The sequence below is a fragment of the Myotis daubentonii genome, chromosome 16 (assembly GCF_963259705.1).
Source record: "Myotis daubentonii chromosome 16, mMyoDau2.1, whole genome shotgun sequence".
NCBI lineage: Eukaryota > Metazoa > Chordata > Mammalia > Chiroptera > Vespertilionidae > Myotis > Myotis daubentonii.
The window spans coordinates 38084387-38102734 of NC_081855.1; the positions used below are offsets into that span (position 1 = coordinate 38084387).

General features: G+C 42.2%; 1 protein-coding gene across 8 annotated transcripts in view; it reads left to right on the top strand.

Annotated features, from left to right (window-relative positions):
* Positions 1 to 18348, top strand: part of TANC2 (tetratricopeptide repeat, ankyrin repeat and coiled-coil containing 2) — a 281996-nt gene that overhangs the window by 25213 nt on the left and 238435 nt on the right. For all 8 annotated transcript variants that reach the window (XM_059669888.1, XM_059669889.1, XM_059669893.1 and 5 more), the window contains exon 2: positions 14381 to 14474. In XM_059669888.1, the coding sequence (XP_059525871.1) occupies positions 14408 to 14474 (67 nt within the window). In that variant the 5' untranslated portion in view covers positions 14381 to 14407. The remainder of the gene's footprint in view (positions 1 to 14380; positions 14475 to 18348) is intronic.

Genomic DNA, 18348 nt, shown 5'->3' on the forward strand with positions numbered 1-18348 from the left:
GGGGAAGGGCCCCCCAGTCTGGCCTTCACCCTCTCCAATCTGAGACCCCTCAGGGAATGTCCAACTACCTGTTTGTGCCCACACTTTTAACAGATAACAGCTCCATTGTTGTTTCTTTCTTATGCTTAAAACCATTGGAATTAGTAGGTATTCAAAGTGTGTATACATTGTGGGGGTACACCCTGTATATCTCTAGTCAGTGATGAAAGAAAGCAACAGCAGATTTGGAACCCCCAGACAGGGAACCTCACTCACTCCCCACGTCTCCCCACTTCACTTTCCACCTTCGTGGGCAGTAGGAGAATCAACGTTTTCTCTCATTAATTTGGAAAAGCATGTCCTGTCACCTGCTGCCTGGCAGGAGTGCGCTAGGCCCCAAGCAAGCAAGGCTCAGTCAGGGCAGCCTTCGCTCATGGGTGCTGGCACCCAAAGTGCACATTCCTCCTCTACAGTCGCCCCAACTATCCCACTGTTTCACTGAGAGGACGGAATTCCTCTCCACCTCTGGGTTCTTGATCTTGAACGCTGACTGAAGGCACCTCAGCGAGGGCCGCCCGCGCCCACCAGGTGTGTCTGTCTGCATCTGCTCCCACCTCAGCACCTGCATTAACGCCCCAGAGGTGATCTCGTAGCTGCACTGGCCTCCGTGGGAACAGGGCATCACCACTCCACCCTCTCACTGTCATCTCACAGGCGCCCACCCTCAGCACCCAGAACACCCAGACACTCTCCAAAGGACGTGAGCGCATCAGAGGGGATGTGTGCACATGCTGGGTTGATGGAAGTGCGGTGGAGAGGTGGGGGGAACTTGTGCAGGCCTTGGTTTGCAACTGTTGAAGGCACGGGAGGGTGACAGTGTGTTGGGGAATGTTCGCACGCCAGGGGGGGATGTGCACACCGGAGGCTTCTGGCTTTGCAGATCTGCAAACCCCCGTGGTGCGGCCAGGAGGACATCAGTCTGGCCCGCCACGGTGGCTGTCCCTGCGATCCTGCACCTTCTGGGCCAGGAGGCGGATCTTGCGCAGCCACTCCTGGGCGCTGATGGTCTGCAGGCGCTACTTCAGCTCAGCCTGCAGGCTACACTTGGCGCGCTCACAGCTGTCACCACTGCCATGTGGGGAGTACAGGCCGCCCTCCGCCGGCCTGCCTCCCCTGTCCAGAGGCTCTCTGCGCTGCTCACCTGCCCAGAGTGACTGGGGCTGGGTGGAAGCCAGGCGTCCTGCCCTGCCCAACCCCGGCCGATCCGCCCCTGTGGGAGCTGCCGCCCCACCGGGAAGGGTCACGGATCCGGGTCCCGGGACCGCGGACAGCCTCAAGCGCTGCCCCCCACCCAGCAGGGTCATGGATCCGGGTCCCAGGACCGCAGACAGACTCAAGCACTGCTCCCCGCCAGGCAGGGTCACAGATCCGGGTCCCGGGACCGCGGACAGCCTCAAGCACTCCCCCCCGCCCAGCAGGGTCACAGATCCGTGTCTTGGTCCCATGGACAGCCTCAAGCGCTGCCCCCCTGCCCACCAGGTCATGGATCCGGGTCCCAGACCGCGGACAGCCTCAAGCGCTGCCCCCTGCCCAGCAGGGTTACAGATCCGTGTCTTGGTCCCGTGGACAGCCTCAAGCACTGCCCCCCGCCCGCCAGGTCACAGATCCGGGTCCCGGACTGCAGACAGCCTCAAGTGCTGCCCCCCGCCTGGCAGGGTCACAGATCTGGTCCCGGACTGTGGACAGCCTTGCCAGCTGCCACCTGCCTTCAGTATGCAAATTAGCCGCCATCTTGTTGCTTCAAGGTGGGGGTCCCCACTGGGGTGCTTGGCCAGTCTGGGTAAGGGGCTGAGGGCCGTTTTTAGGCTGCCCGCACTCCCTTCAGGGTGGGTGTCCCCACTGGGGTGCCTGGCCAGCCTGGATGAGGGGATGATGGCTGTTTGCAGCTGGTCACACCCCCTTCAGGGCTGGGGTCCCCACTGGGGTGCCTGGCCAGTCTGGGTGAGGAGCTGAGGGCCGTTTTCAGGCTGGTGGGCGACTGAAGCTCCCAACTTCTCCTTTTTTTCTTTTTTCTTTTTTATTCTGGGATTTATTTACCTTCTATGGCTGTCACTGGAGCTGAGAGCTGGCTTTAGCTCTGAGGCCTGGCTGCAGCTCTGAGACCTCGGCTGCTGAAAGCAGGGATCTGGGTTTGCTTGGGTTCTATAATTGAAACACTGTTGTGATCCTGCTGGCTGAAGCCTGGCTGGCCGAAAGCAGGTTTCTGGGTTTTGTTTAACTTCTATAATTGCAACGTTGTTTCTTAGAGTGCAAGCTCAGAGGCCAGCAGCAGCAGGCAGGGAACCTTGGCTTCCTCCATCACTGGAGCAAGCAAGCCTCCTGTTCGCTTCAGTTGCCTGGCTGCCGGCCGCCATCTTGGTTGGCAGTTAATTTGCACATCGCCCTGATTAGCCAATGGGAAGCGTGTCGGAGCTACGGTTAATTACAATGTTTGTCTATTATTATATAGGATACAGAACCCACTTGACCTCTACTCTTCCTAGATATTGCCTTAGTGGTCTAGGTCTGTTGAGTACGCACCGCCAGTAATGAATACAGAGATCATAGTTTAAGGATTACTATTGCTGCCCTCGGATATTCAGTTTAATGCTGGTAAGGACATGTATGAGGCTTTTTTTTATCTACCTATATAAAGGTACCTCTATACATATTCCCTACATTTTTGGGTAATAATTTACCTCAGTCATAAAACTCAAATGGTTGGGGTGTATACGGGAGGCAGCTGATGGATGCTTCTCTCTCACATCGATGTTTCTCTCTCTTCCTCTCTTTCTAAAATCAATAAAAACATATCCTCAGGTAAGGATATATAAAAAAAAGAAAGAAAGATTTTGTTGTTTGCCTGGGTAAGGAAAGATGGCACATCATCATTCAGATCAGTATGTATTCTTGTTTTTGTAATTAGAGTTCTATAGACAATATCTTAGTTTATTATTTTTTTCTTAAATATTTATTGTTGAAAGTATTACATATGTCCCCTTTTTTCCCCACTGACCTCTTCTAGCCCACCTACCTCCCACTCCCAAGGCCTTCACCACCCCACCCTATTGTCTGTGTCTATGGGTTATACATATATGTATACAAGTTTTTTGGTTGATCTTTTCTATTATTTTTTTATTTTCTTACTATTTGCAGCATTTTCTTCAGATCCTATCGGAGTTTAAAAGCATTTTAATTACAATAATTAACGTATTAGGCAGAGTTCTAATGTCAAGGGACTTGTTTCTAGAATTGTAAAACAAAGAAGTAAGAATAAATCATTCCCAAAAATGAGAATAAAAAATAATACCAAGCTACTCAAAGTGGAAAAGAATATAGAAAAAGAGTGTTGTTGTTTTTAAAGCTGATTAATAGAATGGAAAATATCCTGCAAAGAAAAGTTAAAGGGAGTACTGTGGTTATTTAGCTTGAATAGTGCAGAAGTGCTTAATTGTTAATTTGATTACATTATCCTATATAATAAAAGCCTAATATGTGAAAGCTTAATATGCTAAGTGTCCGGTCGACCAGTCGGCCGTTCAACCAATCAAAGCATAATATGCTAATGATATGCTAAGGCCGCTCAACTGCTCACTGTGATGTGCACTGACCACCAGGGGGTAGACAGTCAACCAGGTTGACCAGTTGCTATGATGTCTCCTGACCACCAGGGGGTAGATGCTCTGACTGGTAGGTTAGCTTGCTGCTGGGGTCCGGCCAATTGGGACTGAGCGAGACAGGCTGGACATGCCCTGGAGACTTCCCCAATAGTGCACTGGTGGGGTCCCTCGGCCTGGCCTATGCCCTCTCGCATTCTGGGACCCCTTGGGGGATGTTGGAGAGCTGGTTTCAACCCGATCCCACAGGCCAGACCAAGAGATCCCACTGGTGCCTCTAGTTTTACATAAATGCTTAATGCAGGGGAGATATTGTGCTCCTGTTTTGAATAATAGGATAAGAAAAGGCTTTAGATAGGTAGGAGAGATGAAGATTGAAGATGAAAATTGATTGTCTACTAATAAGATAGTTCAAGAAGATGTTGAGATAAGAGATGAGTATCCAGCGTTGGTGGACCATTTAAAGGAGAATAGTTAATACTTCTCCTAAGTGGTTTAGACCAGGTGTCACAAACATAAAAGCTTAGAGGTCACATAGATAACAATATGTTTGTATCAATTAAGTATATGACAGTTAGAAGTGATGGGGGCCTGAGAATGGGTTGGTTGTTGTTATTCTGCCAGAGATTCACTTGTCAGGTATTTAATGATTTCTCCTGAGAGAGTTATTTTAAAATTTGGGTATAAAATTTGGAAAACTAAGATATAATTTATCCTTACATTGCTGTCATTAATCCAATTAGCTCAAACTGCCATTTTCCACTTAGCTTCAATTTTGTGGAATTTCTGTATTTTATTACAGCAAATTTCCTAGTGATGTGTTAATTTGAATAAGGAAGTCATATTACTAAAATGTAACTATGAGATGGGTAATTAGCTTTTAATAAGTATATGTTTCATTTCATTCTTTATGCATTTCAGTCAAGTTTTATAGAATGTTTTAGAACTGGCGAAGAAAAAACCCTCTGTACTTCAAAAAGTGATCATCATTATAATTTATTCCACCATCAGCATTTTTTTTATTTAAATTAACTTTAGAATGTTATCTTGGTTTATTTTTAGATGTGAGATTTTTATTCTTTTTGACTCCTATTCTTAGTAATTTAAAATAATTCTAATAATCTATGCTTATAATTTTTTTCACTTGAAACTTTGAAGAAGTATACATATATATTAGTAAGGTCTAATTAAGGCAACAGTTTGAAGTATGACTAGAATTTTCTTGGGTTTTCCTCAGATAAAAATTTGAACTTGCCTGGAATTTCTTTGCCATTCCCTATCTCTGTTGCATGATCACCCTAAGTATTCCCCATTGTTCTAGTTAATTCATAACCTGGTCTTGTCTAATTGAAAGTTACTTATATTGTATCTCCTTATGTCTTTATCAGGTTACTAATCTGATGAATCAAGTCTTTGCTCATTTATTCATTCATTCATTTACTCATTCAAGAAGTGTTGAGAACCTCCAGGAGATAGCACTGACGATAAAAAGAGTAAGATCAGGTTTCTCAGTAAGAGATTTGACTTGGACAAATCAAATACAAACTGAGGAAATATAATTCATTAATTCAATAAATATTTATTTGGCACCTACTATTTAGCAGGCACTATTGTTCTCTGGTTATGGACTTGCAGCAGTGAATAAACAAGCAGCTCCCATGCCATTGTGGAGTTTATATTCTAGTGGGGGAACTGATAATAAACAGATAGGTATATAAGATTATTTAGAGATAAGTATTTGAAGAAAACTAAGAGATAGGAAGAGATGGGTGAGAGCAATGGAACGTAAATCATACCACCAAGTTGTGTATCACTGAGTTAAAGCAGCTGGTCTCTTGTACCCTTGTTTGAAAAGCCATTGGTGTCTCTAGTCAGCATAGAGCAATTCTCGAGAAGTGGGGGCAGCTATGAGCCATTAACACCTGGAGGATGGATGTACTGATACTGTAATGGGGATCTGTGTGGGACATCATAGTGTCCACTAAACCAGGATATCTTCCTCCCCCTCCCCATACATTTTAAATGTATATATATTGATTTCAGAGAGGAAGGGAGAGAGAGAGAAACATCAATGATAAGAGAGAATTATTGATCAGCTGCCTCCTGCACACCCCCTACTGAGTAACAAGCCTGCAACCTGGCCATGTGCCCTTGACTGGAATTGAACCCAGGACCCTTTAGTCCCCAGGCTCTATCCACTGAGCAAAACCAGCTTCGGCCCCCTCCCCATAAGTTTTTTCATAATTTTCTCGGTGCATTTGCAGACGAATGCCAATAAGTAACAGTCATTTTTTTAAAAAAACTCACTAGATTAAAGTAAAATGTATTAAAATATGTGATAGTGCCACAAAAGAAGCATTATACATATTTTTAAAAACAAGAACTAAATGAAATAATACTTCTGAGACTTTTAATTTGGATCATTAGATTTGGAAATTTCATAGTCTTAGTTAAGCTTTAGGCAGATTTACTGTGTTCCCTATTTAAGAATAGGCACTGAGGAGGAACACAAAGAGCATAGGTTCAAGTACGGCCTTAAGCATTTATTACCTTAAAACTGTGGTCATGCTATCACATTTCTTTACCTCAGCTTCCTTCTCCATAAAATGAAGCAAATACCACCCATCCTAACATGGTTTTGATGAGGACTAAATGAGATCCTATATGTAGAATTTTTTTTTCTCACTTGTATCCACATAGAGATTCTGACATATAAGAAAATAGTTCTTTATTATCTTCTAAGAAAATACAAATTCAAGAGTTATAAGATTTAGTATTAAAATTTTATGGTAAGGATAAATATTAAAAACTCTCCTCACAAAAAAAATTCTGTAACTTTGTATGGTGACGGATGTTAACTAGACTTATTGTGGTAATCATTTTGCAATGTATAAATATCAAGCATATTGTACACATGAAACTAAAGTAATGTTGTATGTCAGTTACACCTCAGTAAAAAGATAAATTTTATGATATATTTAAAATTATGAAGTATATTTCATATATATCCTTACATATAATACTCAAATATTTCAAATATTAGTGAAGTAAATACTTACCAAACTTAGAATTTTTCCCCTCAGTCTCATAAAGTAAAATTAAGGGGGAAAAGTTGGAATAGTTCTCAAGATGAATCTCTAAAAGGAATATTTAATAAATGCTTGAAATGTTCTTTTTAGGATTCATTGCTATATTTATCTTTACTGATAAAAAGGGTAAGTTATTTTTTGGTTTTCACCTTAGTCTTTATGTTTTACATTATATCTTTTGATCTTGCTAAATTCACTTAATTCCAGTAGTTTATAAATTCTTTTAGGTTTTCCAAGTAAATCATATTGTCTGTAAAAGTGGCATTTTTTAATTTTCTTTACACTCTTTATACTTTCTGTTTTATGTTCTTACCGTTTTGTACTGGCTAAGACCTCTAGGACCATGTTGAATGCAAATCACATTCTTCAATCTTGGGATATATTTTCAATTATTCAGCATTAAGTACGATGTGTACTATTATGGTTGTGTGTTTTTTTTTTATTGCTTAAAGTATTACAAAGGGTATTACATATGTGTCCTTTTTTTCCCCCCGCCCTTGACAGTCCCCTGGCCTCCCCTACTCCCCAGTATCTTATGTCCATTGGTTATGCTTATATGCATGCATACAAGTCCTTTGGTTGATCTCTTACCCCTCCCTCCTGCCCCCCAACCCTCCCCGGCCTTCCCGCTGCAGTTTGACAATCTGTTTGAGGATGCTCTGCCTCTGTATCTATTATTGTTCAAAAGTTTATAATGGTCTCTATTATCCATGAATGAGTGAGATCGTGTGGTATTTTTCCTTCATTGACTGGCTTATTTCACTTAGCATAATGCTCTCCAGTTCCATCCATGCCGTTACAAATGGTAAGAGTTCCTTCCTTTTTAGAGCAGCATAGTATTCCATCGCCCAACACCATTTATTGAAGAGACTATCTTGGCTCCATTGTATGTTCTTGCCTCCTTTGTCAAATATTAATTGAACATATTGGTTCGCGCCGATTTCTGGGCTCTCTATTCTATTCCATTGATCTATATGCCTGTTCTTGTGCCAGTACCAGGCAGTTTTGAGAACAGTGGCTTTGTAATACATCTTGATATCTGGTATTGAGATCCCACCTACTTTGTTCTTTTTCTGGATTGCTGCAGCTATTCGGGGTCTTTTTTTATTCCAGATGAATTTTTGGAGAGTTCGTTCTAGATCTGTGAAGTATGCCATTGGTATTTTAATGGGAAGTGCATTGAATTTATAGATTGCTTTGGGTAGTATGGACATTTTAATGATGTTGATTCTACCAATCCACGAACACGGTATGTTCTTCCATCTGTTTATGTCTTCCTCTAAATCGTTTTTCAACGTCCTGTAGTTTTCTGAGTAGAGGTCTTTTACCTCTTTAGTTAAGTTTATTCCTAGGTAGCTTAATTTTTTTGGTGCGATGGTGAATGGGATTGTTTTTATAATCTCTCTTTCTGAAAGTTCACTATTGGTGTATAGAAATGCCTCAGATTTCTTGGGGTTAATTTTGTATCCTGCTACATTGCCAAATTCATGTATTAAGTCTAGTAGCTTTTTGATAAGAGACTCTAGGGTTTTGTATGTATAATATCATGTCGTCTGCAAATAAGGACAGTTTTACTTCCTCTTTTTCAATTTGGATGCCTTTTATTTCTTCTTGGCTAATTGCAATGGCTAACACTTCCAGTACTATGTTGAACAGGAGTGGTGAGAGGGGGGCATCCCTGTCTTGTTCCTGTTCTTAGGGGAAATGGTGTTAGTTTTTGTCCATTGAGTATGATGCTGACTGTGGGCCTGTCATATATGGCTTTTATTATGTTGAGGTATGATCCTTCTACTCCCGCCTTGCTGAGAGTTTTTATCAAAAATGGGTGTTGAATTTTGTCAAATGCTTTTTCTGCATCAATTGATATGACTATGTGGTTTTTTTCTTTCAATTTGTTTATGTGATGTATCACGTTTATTGATTTGCGGATATTGTACCATCCTTGCATCCCTGGGATAAATCCTACTTGGTCATGGTGTATGATCTTTCTGATGTACTGCTGGATCCGATTTGCTAAGATTTTGTTGAGGATTTTGGCATCTATGTTCATGAGGGATATTGGCCTGTAATTCTCTTTCATTGTGTTGTCTTTACCTGGTTTTGGTATTAGGGTGATGCTGGCTTCATAGAATGAGCTTGGAAGGGTTCCTTCCTCTTGAATTTTTTGTAGTAGTCTGAGGAGGATAGGTTTTAGTTCTTCCATGAATGTTTGGTAAAACTCCCCTGTGAAGCCGTCTGGTCCTGGGCTTTTGTTTGCTGGAAGCTTTTTGATGATTGCTTCAATTTCTTCCATAGTTATTGGCCTGTTGAGATTTTTAGAGTCTTCCTGATTGAGCTTTGGAATGTTGTATTTTTCTAGGAATTTGTCCATTTCCTCCAGGTTGTCTAGTTTGTTGGAGTAGAGCTGTCCATAGTATTTTTTAACAATCATTTGTATTTCTGTGGGGTCTGTTGTTATTTCGCCTCTATCGTTTCTGATTTTGTTTATTTGGGTCCTCTCTCTTTGCTTCTTGGTGAGTCTGGCTAGAGGTTTGTCAATCTTGTTTATCCTTTCAAAGAACCAGCTCTTGGTTTCATTGATTTTCTGTATTGTTTTTTTTGGTCTCTAAGTCATTTATTTCTGCTCTGATCTTTATTATCTCCTTCCTTCTGCTCACTCTGGGGTTTTCTTGTTGCTCTCTTTCTAATTCTTTGAGTTGTAGAGTTAGATGATTTGCTACCATTTTTTCTTGTTTTTTGAGATAGGCCTGTAGAGCTATAAACTTCCCTCTCAGGACTGCTTTCATTGTGTCCCATAGGTTGTGGATTGTTGTGTTTTCATTGTCATTAGTTTCCAGGATGTTTTTGATTTCTTCTTTGATCTCATTGTTAACCCAATCAATATTTAATAACATGCTATTCAGCTTCCAGGTGTTTGAGTATTTTGGGTTGTTTTTATTGTAGTTTATTTCTAATATTATGCCATCGTGGTCTGAGAAGATGCTTTTTATGATTTCAATCTTCTTGAATTTGGGGATACTTTGCTTGTGACCCAATATATGGTCTATTTTTGAATATGTCTTATGAGCACTTGAGTAGAATGTATATTCCGTGGCTTTGGGGTGAAGTGTTCTGAAGATGTCTATTAAGTCCATCTGATCTAGGGAGTCATTTAGGAATGCTGTTTCTTTGCTGATTGTTTGTCTAGAGGACTTATCCAGTGGTGTCAGTGGTGTATTAAAGTCCCCTACTATGATTGTATTGTTGTCGATCTCTCCTTTGATATCTTCCAGGATTTTTTTTTTATGAATTTGGGTGCTCCTGCATTGGGTGCATATATGTTTACCAGGGTTATATCTTCTTGTTGTATTGATCCCTTTAGTATTATGAAGTGGCCTTCCTTATCTCTTGTTATGGCCTTCACTTTGAGGTCTATTTTGTCCGATATAAGTATTGCTACCCCAGCTTTCTTATCCTTTCCACTTGCCTGAAAGATATTTTTCCATCCTTTCACTTTCAGTCTGTGTGAGTCCCTTCTAATGAGGTGGGTCTCTTGTAGACAGCAGATGTGTGGGTCATGTTTTTTTATCCATTCAGCCACTCGATGTCTTTTGGTTGGAGCATTTAGTCCGTTTACGTTTAAAGTTATTATTGAAAGGTACTTGTTTATAGCCATTTCTTTTTTTGTGTGGCTGTTTTCTTTCTGAGCTTTTTATTTCTTCTTTTTACACCAGTCCCTTTAGCATTCCTTGCATTGCTGGCTTGGTGGTGATAAACTCCCTTAGCCTTTTTTTTGTCTGTGAAGCTTCTTATTTCCCTTTCAAGTTTGAATGATAGCCTTGCTGGGTAGAGTATTCTTTTATTCAGTCCTTTGCTTTGCATCACTTTGTAAATTTCCGTTCATTCTTTTCTGGCCTGATGTGTTTCTGTTGAGAAATCATTTGATAATCTAATGGGAGATCCCTTGTATGTAACTTTCCGTCTCTCTCTTGCAGCCTGTAAGATTCTCTCTTTGTCCTGAACATTTGCCATGGTAATTAAGATGTGTCTTGGTGTGGGTCTTTTTGGATTCACCTTGTTTGGGACTCTCTGGGCTTGTGTGACTTTTTTCTTCCCCACCTCAGGGAAGTTTTCTGATATTATTTCTTCGAATAGGTTTTCTAATCCTTGTTCCTCTTTCTGTTGTTCTGGCACCCCTATTATTCGTATGTTGTTTCGTTGCATGTTGTCCCAAAGCTCCCTTAGGGTCTCCTCCTGTCTTTTAATTTTTTTCTCCAATTGCAGTACAGTTTGGGTGTGTTTTGCTTCCTTGTCTTCTAATTCACTAATTCGGTCCTCCACTTCTCCTAGTCTACTGTTGATACTTTCAATGGTGTTTTTTATTGCAGCTATATCACTCTTCATTTCTTCTTGGGTCTTACTTAAGTTGTTGATTTTTTCATCTGTTTCTTCTAGCTTCTTCCATATGTTATTGATTTTTTCATCTGTTTCTTCTTGCTTCTTGCATAGGTAGTTGACTTTTTCATCTGTTTCTTCTAGCTTCTTGCAGAAGTTTTTGATTTTTTCCTCCGTCCGGTTTATGCACTCTAGGACCCTTATTCTGAATTCTTTTTCTGTCATGTTGCATGCCTCTGTATTACTTAGCTGCTTTTCTGGAGAGTCCTCCTTCTCTTTCCTTTTGGGGTTTCTTTGTCTACCCATGTTTGATTTCACTGACATATCTAGACGTTGAGTCGTTCAGTGACTGCTCCCTGGGTGGCAGTGGCTCCTTGGTCTGTGGTTGCTCCTCGGGCGGTTGCGGTAGCAGCTGCTCCTGAGTTGGCAGCAGCTCCTCTGGTGGGTGCTGTTCACAGCTGTGGTGGCTCTTCTGGCTGGTGGGGGGAGGCTTCACGTACAGCTGCTGTTCCTCAGACTGAGTGTGTGGTGCTCAGGAGGCTGCTGTTGCTTGGATCTGCAGCTGAGTAATTTCGCCAATTCGGGGTGGGTGTTTTTAGTTTCAGCTGCTCACTCCATTTGCTCCGGGACACGACCTGGGACGCGTCTGCCTGTATCGCCGCCATCTTCCGTCTCCCTATAGTTGTTTTTTTAAAATATATTATTATTGATTTCAGAGAAGAAGGGAGAGGGAGAGAGACATAGAAACTTCAATGATGAGAGAGAATCATTGATTGGCTGCCTCCTGCATGTCCCACACTGGGGATTGGGCCCACAACCCAGGCATATGCCCTGGCTGGGAATCAAACTGTGACTTCCTGGTTCATAGGTCAATGCTCAATCACTTACCTATGCTGAAAGATACACTTTTGTAATATTAAGGAACTTCTCTTTGATTTCTTATTTTGTACTAGTTTTTAAAAAAAATCATAAATGGATGTTAAATATTATCAATTGCTTTTGCTTCATCTATTGATGATTTCTCTTGTTGATTTGGTAAATTTTATGTATTAAATTATTTTTGCATTTCTGGATTAAACCCCCACTTAGTCCTGATCAATGTATTGATAGATGTGATTTTTGCCAATATTTTACTTAGGATTTTTGCATCTGTGTCAACAAAGAGGTCTATAATATTTCTTTCTTGGACCTTGTGTCTTTTGTTATCAAGCTTACGCTTTTTTTAGAAAACACATTTGGAAATATTCTCTGTTTTTCTACTCTCTGGGACAATTTGTGCAAGATTGATATTATTTCTTTCTTAATCGCTGGTAGAATGTATTGTTGAAATCATCTGGGCCAAGAGTTTCCACTGTGGGAGTGTGTTTTTACATTACATAAACAATTTTAGTTCACATATATATATACACTAGTTGGAATTTACTGTTAACTTTTTGCTGTGATTGCTTTATTACATAAATAGTCTTTTAGTGGGGTGCGTATTTAACATAATAATTGGTAATTTTGAGTTTAAAGCTACCAACTTACTATTTGTTTTATATTTTATCCACATGTACTATACTTTACTTTTTCTCTCAATTCTTACCTTCTTTGATTCAATAAGATATTTTAACTATTCTTTTTGTCACCTTTATTAGCTTTTAACAGCTATCCTAGAAATTACTACATGAAGTTTGAGTTGTCATAGTGTAGTGTAAAATTGTTACTTCTGCCACTTTCTGCAGTTCTGTTGGAAGAACTCCCTTTTTGTATTTCTTTTACAGATAAATTATTTGAATTTTTTCCTGAAATCACTTTTATTTCATTTTCAAACATTTTTAACTGTGAATAAGTTTTTTTGATTGGCATCTATTTCTTCCAGAATTTTTAAGAGGTCATTTAATTGTCTTTTGCCATTCACCATGACTGTTGAAAGTTATCTTTCAGTATACTGATTCTTGCTTCTTTAAATGTGTTTATTTTTTCTTCTGGCTGTTTAAAGATGTGACTGTATGTCTCTCATCAATGTTAAAAAAATTTTGGTTTTTACCACTGCAAATGTTTCTTTCTTATTTTCTCTCTCTTTCTGGAATTTCAATGATATGGATGTTAGAACCCTTCAATGGATTCCATATGCCCCTTACACTGGTTTCTATAAATTCAACCGTTATCTCTGCTTTGGTTTGGATATTTTCTGTTAACCTTTGTTTTAGTTGATATTTACTCTGTTCAATCTGCTTGAGACAGCAAGTACTGACAACACTTTGGGGAAATTTTGCTCTGAAGAGCAAGGATATAGGAGCAGTTCTTGGACCATGTGGGAATAAAGAGAGGGGTTTGTTTATGTTATTATTGGAATGACTCAGTACAGAGAAAAAATTGAGAAAGAAAAGGAAGATTATTTTTGGATAAAAGTCTTTGAGAACATGGGAGAGGACAAAGCACAATTGGAAGGATTTTTCTTTGATAGGAGTGGGACATAAAGAGGAAAGGCACTGATTCATGTATATCAGTAGTCTTGTGAGGTGGAATTCTGGCTTGACCAATGGAAAATCTGTAGCAGCTTTAAGTTTCTAGACTCTTAAACCTTTGGGTGTCTGTATTGGGCATATGGGAAAATTGTCCAAGAAATGGAGAGTCAAACGAAAAAAGGTAGACTGTATTTATAGCTACCTAATTCTGTTTTCTGTTTCTGTATACCCTCAGTGACAGCTACCTTTCTCTTTCTCTTTTTTAAAATAAGTTTTTATTGATTTCAGAGAGAGAGATAGAAACATCGATCTGCTGCCTCCTGCACACCCCTACTGGGGATTGAGCCTGCACCTGGGCATGTGCCCTGAAGGGCAGTTGAACTGGTCATTTCCTGGGGCCTGGGGCAAAGCTCAACCAACTGAGCCACACTGGCCAGGGTGCTACCTTTATCTCTTAGGGTACTCAAAGTACTATGATATACTTGTAAGGAAATGTTTATACATTAAATTAATATTAATTAATTAATTAAATGTTTTTGTCAGTTATAATTTTTGTACTATGTTTTTAAACATAGTTAATTCCTTATAGTGCATTCTAAAATATAAGCATAACCAATGGACGCAAGACACGGGGCTGGGGGTGGGGCAGTGAGGGCATGTACTGGGGGGTAGGGCAGGCCGGGGGAAGGTCAATGGGAAAAAAAAGAAAAAAAGGAGACCTATGTACTACTATTTGTAATACTTTAAACAATAAAATAAAATTTAAAAAAATTCTGAATTTTGAATAGAAAATCGAGTTTCCTAATGTATTTTCCCGCATTTTATTTTGTAGTTTTGTGAGTACCAGAATAGCACAACCATGTTTCGGAATAGTCTCAAGATGCTTCTTACTGGAGGGAAATCAAGTCGTAAAAACAGATCAAGTGGTAAGTGACTAGACTACATTTTTTTTTTTAATTAAATCTTTATTGTTCAGATTATTACATTTGTTCCTCTTTTTTTCCCTCCCATAACTCCCCTCCTCCCAGTTCCCGCCCCACCCTCCGCCCTCACTCCCCACCCACTGTCCTCATCCATAGGTGCACGATTTTTGTCCAGTCTCTTCCCACATCTCCCACACCCCTTTCACCCCCAAGAATTGTCAGTCCATTCCCTTTCTATGTCCCTGATTCTATTATAATCAACAGTTCATTCTGTTCATCAGATTATTTATTCACTTGATTCTTAGATTCACTTGTTGATAGATGCATATTTGTTGTTCATAATTTGTATCTTTACCTTTTTCTTCTTCTCCCTCTTCTTAAAGGATACCTTTCAGCATTTCATATAATTCTGGTTTGGTGGTGATGAACTCCTTTAGCTTTTCCTTATCTGTGAAGCTCTTTATCTGACCTTCAATTCTGAATGATAGCTTTGCTGGATAAAGTAATCTTGGTTGTAGGTTCTTGGTATTCATCACTTTGAATATTTCTTGCCACTCCCTTCTGGCCTGCAAAGTTTCTGTTGAGAAATCAGCTGACAGTCATATGGGTATTCCCTTGTAGGTAACTGAGTTTCTTTCTCTTGCTGTTTTTAAGATTCTCTCTTTATCTTTTGCTCTTGGCATTTTAATTATGATGTGTCTTGGTGTGGTCCTCCTTGGATTCCTTTTGTTTGGGGTTCTCTGCGCTTCTTGGACCTGTAAGTCTATTTCTTTCACCAGGTGGGGGAAGTTTTCTGTCATTATTTCTTCAAATAGGTTTTCAATATCTTGCTCTCTCTCATCTTCTGGCACCCCTATAATTCTGATGTTGGTACGCTTGAAGTTGTCCCAGAGGCTCCTTACACTATCCTCGCATTTTTGGATTCTTTTTTCATTTTGCTTTTCCGGTTGGATGTTTTTTGCTTCCTTGCATTTCAAATCATTGACTTGATTCTTGCGCTCCTCTGGCCTGCTGTCGGGAGTCTGTATAATATTCGTTATTTCAGTCCGTGTATGCTTAATTTCTAGTTGGTTCCCCAATATAAGATCGAGGGTCTCATTAGTTTTCTTGTAGATCTCATTAAGTTTATCGGCGGCTTCTAGACACTTCTTGAGAGACCTTAAAAGTGTGGTTCTGAACTCTATTTCTTCCATTGACAATTTTGTCCTGTTTCTTTGTCTCCGCATTTTGTTATGCTTCCTTGGTGCACCCCCTAGTGGTCTTTGTTCGCAGTCTTATAGTTAAATCTTGATTGTTGTAGCTTATTCCAGGGAGGGTTTGACCTCCAGGCCAAGTGGCTGTGAGAATCAGCTGTGTCTGCAGAGAGAGAACTTCTGTCCTCTAGGGAGGTGCTAATCTAGCCTTTGCCTGAGGCTATCCGGCAAATGCCTCTGTGCAGGGCTTGGGCGGGGTGGGTTGCACAGGATCAACAGGGTGGGCCGGAGAGAGCAGTTATGGCGGCTCTCAGTCCTGTCCCCAGGGGCTCTGCCTCTCTGAGTCCCAGCACCCGCTGCAAAGCTGGGAGAGAAAGCTGCACTCGCTCTGACCGAAGCCAGACAGTCCTGCTTCTCCTGTTTGAGTCTGGGTCCCTAAAGACTCGCTTGTATCTGGAGATCAGAGTCTGCGACTCCCTCCCGATTGAAAACGCCAACCGCGCCCTCCGCCGCCAGCCCGCTCCGCGCACTCCGCACCTCAGAATTTGACTTCAGCACTGCGCCTCCTCTGAGTGTCCGTATGCGTTTCTCTTTCCTCCTAGTTGTAGGACTTCCACTCAGCCAGCGTTCCTGTGGTTCTGGGTGATGTCCCTTCCGTTTTTTGGTTTCACTTTTGAAGTAGTTGTTCAAAGCAGCAAACTCCGGCGTTAACCTATGCCGCCATCTTGGTTCCTAGACTACATTTATTTGGTTTGATATTTTAGAAAAGCGAGTTCTTTCATTTAATAAACAAACAATTTATTTGTTTATTAAATGGCTTATTTAATTTAGAAAAAAAAGAAAGTTTACATTCCTATAGGCTATTATACTCTACTAGGAGCCCAGTGCACGAAATTCGTGCACTGGGTGGGGGAGGGGGGGAGGTGTCCCTCAGCCCAGCCTGCCCCCTCTCACATACTGGGAGCCCTCAAGCGTTGACCCCCATCACCCTCCAATTGCTGGCTCTGCCCCTTGCCCAGGCCTGACGCCTCTGACAGAGGCGTCAGGCCTGGGCAGGGGACCCTCATTTCCCCCCATCACTGGTTCTGCCCCCAGCCCAGGCCTGATGCCTCTGGCCCAGGCGTCAGGTCTGGGCAGGGGACCCCCAACCCCCTCCAATTGCTGGCTCTGCCCCTTGCCCAGGCCTGATGCCTCGGCCAGAGGTGTAGACCCCCATCACCCTCCGATCACCTGATCGGCCCCTTGCCCAGGTCTGATGCCTCTGCCAGAGGTGTCAGGTTTGGACAGGGGACCCCCATCTCCCCCCGATCACTGGCTCTGGCCCCCGCCCAGGCCTGAGGCCTCTGGCCCAGGAATCATGCCTGGGCAGGGGACCCCCATCTCCCTCTGATCGCTTGCTCCACCCCCCGTCCAAGCCTGACGCCTCTGACCCAGGCTTCAGGCCTGGGCAAGGGGACCATCATATCCCCCCAATCCCCGGCTCCGCCCCCCCCAGCTCCCCGCGGTTGCAGGCTCCGCCCCTGCCCAGGCCTAACGCCTCTGGCCTGGGCGTCTGGCCCGGGCAGCCAGGACCCGCAGCTGCAGCGGCCCCGTGATCGTGGGCTCCGCTTTAGGCCCAGGCAAGGGACCCCTAACTCCTGGGACTGCCAGCTTCGACCATGCCCAGCTCCCATCGCTGGCTCCACCCCTACTTCCTGCTATCACTGGCCAGGGCGGCAAAGGCGCCTGATTCTCTGATCATGGATGGGGGGCAGGGCAAAGGCGACCCCAGGGCCGCCTTTGTCCTGCCCCCCAGCTCTTAGCTCCCCCCCTGGGTTTCTGATCACTGTCAGTAGCAGGGGGCTTCTTCCTGCTTTCCCTTTCGCCTCCCTGCATTGTGCCTACATATGCAAATTAACTGCCATCTTGTTGGCAGTTAACTGCCAATCTTAGTTGGCAGTTAATTTGCATATAGCCCTGATTAGCCAATGAAAACGGTAGCGCCGTACGCCAATTACCATTTTTCTCTTTTATTAGTGTAGACTAGAGGCCCGGTGCACGGATTTGTGCACTGGTGGCGTCCCTCGGGCTGGCCTGTGCCCTATCACAATCGGGGACCCCCTGGGAGATGTCAGACTGCTGATTTCAGCCCAATCCCCGCAGGCCAGGCTGAGGGACCCCACCGGTGCACGGATCTGTGCAACGGGCCTCTAGTAAGCATATAAGATCTTTGGTTAATCTCTTCTCGCCCTCCCCCCTTCCCTCTGAGATTCATCAGTCTGCTCCATGTTTTCATTCCTGAGCGTTGAGCATCTGCCCCCGGTGGTCAGTGCATGACATAGCTACCAGTCAAACAGTCACTTAGGCTTTTATATATATAGATTAAGAGGTAGGAACACTTGAATACTTACCAGGAACAGTCAGGTAAAAGAAAAGTATGTGAAGACAAATATTTACCTCTAATATGTGAGAGAGTAATACTTCTGTGCATGACTTATTAAAAACCTTCTAGACCTAAATTTACTTTTTGAATTAACATGTGAAATTATTTTAGCCCTAGACACTCTGGGGATTGAGACTATAAAAATAGGAACTGCCTTTAAAGGGTTATATAGAAAATGAAATATAAATTGAAGATTTCTACAGTCACTAAAATAAAGTTTATAAACTTTTTTTTAAAGAACAAAGTAGTTTCTGGGCTTTTA